A 7299-nucleotide genomic window follows, 5' to 3' on the forward strand; every position below is an offset into this window, starting at 1 on the left:
TCCGAGGGGAGCGGGGAGCCCCGGGCGGGCGCCCCCGAGCTGACCCGCGCAGCACCCCGCGGGCAGGCCGCTCCCGGGAGGAAAAAGAGGGGAAAGAGGAGTTTTCCCTTCGCTTCAAGTAGCTGCTCTCCGTGGTTGCCCCTGTGTCAGCCCGGTGATGAACGGCGAGAGACCAAAGTCGATCCCGGGAAGGGGGTCACCCCTCGCTGAGGGGGCTCCCCCGGGGGGACAGGCAGCGGGGGACAGGCAGCGCTGCCCGCCCCCGTCCCCGCGGGGCTGCCTGGCCCCGGTGCCGATGCTGTACAGCCGCAGGCCGTGCCGAGCACAAGTGCGGGTGGGTTTTGCCCCCCTCGGCGTGTTGAAGCCCCTCCAGGAGCCGCCTGCGCGGGCAGAGGAGCCAGCCCGACCCCGCGGCCCGGCCCCTGCTCCTCGCAGCGCCCGCCGAGCCCTGCCGGTCCCGGTCCCACCGGCCCCAAGTCCCCCGGTGGGACGGGGTTGCGTTTTTCTTTCCTTTTAAAAGGAATAGATGAAAGGCCGGGAGCGGGGCCGGGCCAGCAGAGCCCCGACTGCCCGGGCCGTGCCGCGGGGCTGCCCCGCCGCTGACACCGTTCTGCGGTGGGAATCTGGAGGGCTTTTCTAAGGCCTGCTTTTCCTACTTTTTTGTTGTTGTTGTTGTTGTTGTTGTTCAATTAGGCCTAGTGATTTATTCAATGCATGCATGAGGGGACATTAATATGCGGTGGCAGTTCCCACAAACAATATTCCTCTCAGACTTTCTGCAGCCATAGCATTTGCTGGCGAGGGGGGAGGCTATACAGGGAAAGCCAGGCTCTCCCAGCCTTTTCCTTTGCAAACTCCTGTCCCCCCTTGGCAGGGCAGCAGGGGACGAGCTTGTTCTCCGGGCCTGACTCATGCAGCCGGGGGGGCAGGGACGGGCCCTGGCCCCTTCCAAACTCCCTCAGCCCAGGGGCTGGCCCAGCTGGCTCTGACAAGGCAGGGATGGGGATGGGATTTAAGAGGGGATTTTGTTTTAAGTTACTGTATTTGCTTTTAAATTATTTTTCCACACTCTGTCCTTAACCGGTTTATTCTCCAAACACGCCTTACGCTGTCCCTGCAAGGACAGCTCACTGCTGCTGGGAAGGGCAACAGGGCAGAGAGAACCTATTTTTTCTGTTTCTGTGGTACCTTGGATTTTGGTTTTAAGAGGGATTTAAAATTCAACACCGTTTTCACACTTCGGAGAGCAGCAGCGTCCAGACACGCCGCGACACGGCTCTGGAGTCCCTTTCCCGCACCCAGGCAAGGAGCGCGTGGTATTTTCAACCTCCTCCTGCTTCACTTTAGGGAGCTGTGCAGCTATTCTGCCTTGGGAGCAGCTGGTGCATGGTGCTGGGGCTACGAGGTGCTGAGCCCTGGAGGGTGGTGGAGGGAGATACGTCCCCTTCTCCACACGCACCTAAAGAGTCTTCGAAGCTGCCCTTTGCTCATGCTAAAAAAAAAAAAGCAGCCGGAATAAATAAAGTGTGAGGACAGAGAGGAGGATGGACGGGAGGAGAGTGAATGGCCAGCACGGATCCCAAAGGAGCCGGGGAAAGGACAGACTTGTCCAAGTTCTCTCCTTTTCTAATGTAAAAAGGAAAAAAAAAAAAAAAGAGAGAAAGAAAAAATTCAAAAGAGGGGTGGCTGCCCTTAGCGCTTCCCCGCTCCCTCAGCCCGGGGAGGCTGAGGCCGGACACTCCCGCCCCCGGCGGGGGAAGCGGAGCCCGGGGGGACACCCGGCCAGGGCCGGCGCGGGGGTCCCCCGGAGGGGCTGGGGGGATGCTCCCCCTGCCACGGGCGAGCTCCGAGCCGAGCAGAGGAGGGTGCGGGGCTGAGCGCTCCTTCCCCGCCGGCAGCAGCGTTCCCGAGTGGGCAAAGCGGCCCCGCGCCCCCCGCCAGCCCAGCGCCGGCAGCAGGGACAGGACGGGGAGGGGGCCACAACTTTTCCTTTCTTTCCTTTTTTTTTTTTTTCCCGGAACACGAGACGTCAGAGAAGCAGGTCCCTCCAAGAAATGCCATTTCAATGATTTTAATAAGCAAAATAGGAAACAATTTTAATAACCAAAAACAGAAACCAGTCTGAATAAAACTACAATAGACCAGGTTTTTAATATTTTTCATATCATAAGCAGGATTTGAAATTGATCCCTTCAGAACTTTACATGAAATAAAAACAATTTTTTTTCCGCTGCTGCAATGTTTTGATTTCAACACAGTTGAATCAGTAAAAACCAAAGATCGTTTTCTGATGCATGACTAATATCCACAATATTTAAAACTGCAAGCACCATGCTGTTCATTACAATCTTGTTATTACTGTTAATTTATAAACTAATACAAACTTAAAATGCATCCGGCCAGCAGTGCCAGCTATCCTAAAAGGAAACTAAAAAATAAGTTTTCATTTTGGTATTTTTGTCAGTGCAACGTAAATCCTTTTACTGACCTGCAGGAGGAAAAAAAAAAGTAATAAAAACACCCATAAGACTCCAAACTACTACTACTATAGAACTGCAAATAAATTTTGGCTAAAACTTTCACTCGCTGCATAGGGAAGCAGAAAAGCGGATTACAAATCATTGCAAAAGAATACACTCAAAAGTTGCAGTATGCCTTCTTTAAAAAAAGTTTTAGTTTTATGCACTTTCCCAGCCCACTCATCCACTGCTGCCATTGAGAAACCCAACTTCAGTGGCCACACGGAGCCCTCGCTGCTGTCACAACTTGACTCCTAACGAGGAGGGCTTGGGGTTATTTTTTCTCTTTATTTACCGAAAATCAAGGGGCAGTTGTTTTAGAAAAGGAACTGGTATCTCGTCCGTCCTTCGCTTCCTGAGTGTACAATCAGAAGGGAAACTATGGCCAAGCCTAACCACTCCAGGCTGGGAATTGTCCTGAAGGAAAGAGCTTCGCTGCCACTTTAAGGCATGGAGTAGGTTCTAGTGACCGATGAGGGGTTTTCCCTGTTAAGTTTAGGTTTGTCAATACCATTCAGGCGTTTTTGCTTCTGCCCCAACAAACAAAAACCAAAATGAAAACTAACAAGAACAACAAAAAATACAACTTAAAAGTGCACCAGATATACAAAGTTGGTTTTTTTCTAATGCAAAATGCCCATAACTTTTTTCCTTAAGTATCTCTTTAACACCAAACAAACCGTATAACCAGCCTGCTGAAATGTTATTTTGCTTTTTGTGTATTTTTTTCCTGTGCAGTTTGAAGTAGCAGATATTTACAAGCTAACAACCATAAAAGAAAACAAGAGCAAAACCAACGAACAAAACTGCACAAGCAGTAAAAAGTTTGATAACTTGTGATGCTTTTCTTATTGATGAAACAAAACAACAGAAATCTATGATCAATGATCAACATGCTATAGTTAAACAAGAAAATGGTACAAAATAGAAATTATTACCATACATGTCCAGCATGCAGGATTAATATTTTTAATGCAGATTTTCGTATTTTTCTATATAATCAAGCAGGCAATAAAACTGATGAGTTTTTTTTTTCTTTCATTCTTTCTTTTTCTTAGATTGAATGTCCCATCTGAGTCCTGTAACTTATTTCTCAAAGCAGGCAATATATGAAGAGTTTGCATATATTGTCCTTTTTATTTATTCTCTTTTTCCAAGCAGGTAAATTGTGCATGAGATGGTGCTGTATATGTCCTCTCTCTTTCCAAGCAGACAGTACGTTATAGATGGCTTGTTCATTGTCCTTTTTTATTGTTATTCTTTTAAAGTCCATCTCGCTCTGCAAGCAAGCGATCTATAAAACGCTTCACTTGTCCTTTTCTCCTTTGCCTCTGCCTCTGTCTCTAACTCGCACACGAAAGTCAAAAAGTTGCACTTTACCTCTCCCATCCCCACCCCCAGCCTACTTTTCCCACAGCTACTCTAGAAGACTGGATGCTGCAAAAAAAAAAAAAATCAAGTCTCTATTTTTCTCTCCTTCTTTCTCTCTAGTCACGCAGACGGATGGATGGAGATGTCGGAGGAGGATGGGAGCGGGGGGAAGGTGACAGGGGTCAGGTTTGGGGGTGGGGGGGTTGTTTGTTTTTTAATTATTTTTGTTAAGCACTCACATGAAGAACTCGGGGGAGGATGGGTTGTCACTGGTGGAGCCGGCCTCTCTGAAGCCATTGCTGGCAAGTTTCTCACACTTGAGCTTGTAGGCGTCTCTCTCTCTGGCCAGCCGGGTCACTTCTTGCTTGAGCTGTTCCACCTGCTGAATGAGCTGGGTCTTTTCGTTCTCCAGGTGGTGTTTCTGCTGGACACGTTTATACCGGCAGGACTGGGCATAGCCCCTGTTCTTCAAGGTCCTCCTCTTCTGCTTGAGGCGAATCACCTCGTCTTTGGTGAAGCCTCGGAGGTGCCTGTTGAGCTCCCTCACAGACATGGAGACCAGCTGGTCATCTGAGAACCGGTCCTCCACGCTGCTGGAGGGGGGATGCTGCTGGTGCGAGTTCTGGAGCTGCTGGGAGGAGCTGGAGGAGGTGGAGGGAGTGGGAGAGGCCTGGTGATGATGATGGTGGTGATGGTGAGGGTGCCCGCTGCCGGCCAGGTCTTCGTGAGTGACTGCGGGGTACTGGTGGTGGTGTTGGTGATGGTGATGGTGGTGGTGGTGGTGGGCCCGGAAGCTCTCGAAGCCTTGAAGCTGCTGGGACACCTGGTGGGACCCGATGAGGGCTTCGACCGCGTCCTCCGGAGTGAGGTTCAGCGCCTCGGGGTTCATCTGCTGGTAGCTGTTGGCCATCCAGTACAGGTCCTCCAAGTGGGTCTTCTGCTCGGTGGGGCTGAAGCTGGGCGAGGAGGGCACGGAGCTGCAGGGGGTGCTGATGGGGGTGGAGGAGACGGAGCCGGCCGGCTGCAGGCGGGTGCAGTGCCTGCCCGAGCGGTCGTTCCTGCCCAGGGGCTCCTTCTTCACGTCAAACTTCATCAGGTCGAAGTCGTTGACGTACTCCATGGCCAGCGGACTAGTAGGCAGCTCGGCTCCGATGCTGAGCTCTCCTGCCATCGCTGTCTTGCGGGCACCTCTCCCGGCGGAGGGGGCTGGAGACCTCAGCCCAGCGCGCAGCCTGGCACAGGGCTGGCTGCGCTCCCCTATTCCAAAGCAACTTTGGCTTTCAGCTCTCGCTTCCTTTCCTCAGCTCCCCCTTCACCGCCGCCTCCTTCTCCCGGCTTCTGGGGCTTCTTCGGTCCGGAGCAACAAAGCCAAGGACGAGCCGGCCCCCGGGGCCGCCTGGCTGGCTCCTGGCTCTCGGTGTCAGCGTTCGCCCCGCACCGCGGGCTGCGGCAGCTCCCGGCGCCCGGTCGCGAGGAGAAAGGAGCGGTAGCAGGAAGGGCAAAAGCAAAACAAAACAAAGATGCTGCCTTCGTGTCTGTGCAGGAAGAAGGTCGGTGCAAACGCCCAGCCCGCGCCCCCGGCCGGGTTTTGTAAGTCCGGAGCCCGCTCCCCGCGGCAGCCGAGCCCGGAGCCTGCCGCAACTTTCCAGCCCGAGCGGGCGCCGGGGCAGCGCTCGGGCTACCGGCGGCGGCGGGGCTCTGCACGGGAGTTTCGCTGGCTCTGGCAGCGCAAGGGAAGGGGAGGGAAGAGGGGGAGGAAGGAGGAGGGAAAAAAAAAAAAAAGGAAAAAAAAAAAAGGAGGAGAGAGGGGGGACGAGCTGAGAGGTCTCTGCTGTAGCTGCCGCCGCCAGCGCTCGTTGTGCAGCTGTGATCGCAGCGCAGCCCCCTTTGGCTTCTTATACGGCCGTGCCCGCCGAGAGCGCGGCGGGGGCCGGGGCCGGCGGCGGCCGCGCCAATGGCAGCGCGGCGGGGCCGGGCCGGGCCGGGCCGGGCCGGGCGGGGCGGGGCGGGGACGGGCCGTGACAGCTCCGCAGCGCCAGCTGAGCGGCCGCACCGCTCCCAGCCCCGCACCTCCGGGCGCTCCCCGGTTCCCCCCGCCCGCACCGCCGCCTCCTCTTTATCTGTTTCGCTATTTATTTATTTATTTGTTTGTCTCCCCCTCCCCCCCCCATCATTTTCGGCCTCTGCAGCCCACAAAAGGATGAGGGCTCGGGGACACCCTGCCCGTCCCTTTGTTCTAAATATAACAAAAGTCCCCTTTTCGCCCGCTGCCGTCCCACAGCAAACGTCAAGGCAGCCAGCTTCCCCCCACGCCACGCACAAGCATCGCCCTCTCCAACTTTATATAAGCGTCCCCGACGCGAAGGCACCGCGGGAGAACCGGCCGCGAAGGCGCGGCGGGTCCGGGCGGGAGCGAGCGCTGGGCTGGGGAGGCGCCGAGGGGGATGCGCGGGGAGCCGGGAGCGAGGGAAGCACCGGCTCGGCAGGGCTGTCAGCGCTCCGTGTACAACCGGGGAAACCCTCCCGGTTACAGGAAGCAAATCTCTCCCTAAAGTAAAGCAGCGGCATTGACACAGACAATTCCAAATATTAGGGAGAGAAGGGAGAAAATATAATTACATTTCGGGACCGTGTTTGCTTTCTTCTGCTGTTCCCTGAGTGAGTGACTGCATGCAAAGGAGTACTCGCCTTGTAAGGTTTTTTAGTTTCTTCTTTTTTTTTTTTTGGTCCCGTAACAGGATTTTTTTTTTAACATTTTGTAACGATTAAGGGAGATTAGGGCTTCTTTTTACAGTTTTTACGCTCAAACAGACAGAAAGTGTGACCCCAAGTGGCCTTTTAGAGAATAACAACTACTTTTCACGGGGAAAAAAACCACCCGGAAAAAGGGGCCGGGCGTGCGGGACCGGAGCGATGCGGGAGTGGGGCTGCCCCGGTCCCGACCCGTCCGCGCCGCTCCGGAGCTGCACCTCCGCCCCGGCACCTCGGCATCCCCCGTATTCCCATCACCCGCATTTATTTAGCCAAAAGCGCCCAGAAAGTTCAGGATGTACCTGCTTTCCCGAAATTTGTGAGGAGGAAACTGCCTTTCTGGAGCTGGGACAACGCTGCGGAGTCCCCCCCTCCCCGTCCCAACACTGCGGAGACCCCCGGTGCGGGTCTGTCCCTGCGGGACGCTCCGCCAGCTCCGCGGCGATACCCTCAGGCCAGACCCGCTTGTTCCTCTCATCCGCATCTCCTCGGAGCCGGCAGCAGCCGAGCAGGGGACCAGGGAGGCAAAAGTCGCGCGAAGTCCCCCCTTCCCCAAAAAAAGAAATTCCAGCGGGTCCCTCTGGCTGCGGGCTGGAGGGAGGGGGTAGCAAGCAGGAAGGGGGATTTCATCCCGATCCTCCTTCGCGATACAGACGCG

General features: G+C 54.9%; 1 protein-coding gene across 1 annotated transcript; it reads right to left on the reverse strand.

Annotated features, from left to right (window-relative positions):
• Positions 1 to 2055: 2055 nt before the first annotated feature.
• Positions 2056 to 5756, reverse strand: MAFB (MAF bZIP transcription factor B). Its single transcript, XM_017822830.1, has one exon. The coding sequence runs from the start codon at positions 5059 to 5061 to the stop codon at positions 4126 to 4128; it is 936 nt and encodes a 311-aa protein (XP_017678319.1). The 5' UTR covers positions 5062 to 5756; the 3' UTR covers positions 2056 to 4125.
• Positions 5757 to 7299: the final 1543 nt, after the last annotated feature.

The sequence above is a fragment of the Lepidothrix coronata genome, unplaced genomic scaffold, assembly GCF_001604755.1.
Source record: "Lepidothrix coronata isolate B3197 unplaced genomic scaffold, Lepidothrix_coronata-1.0 Scaffold99, whole genome shotgun sequence".
NCBI classification, from domain to species: Eukaryota; Metazoa; Chordata; class Aves; order Passeriformes; family Pipridae; genus Lepidothrix; species Lepidothrix coronata.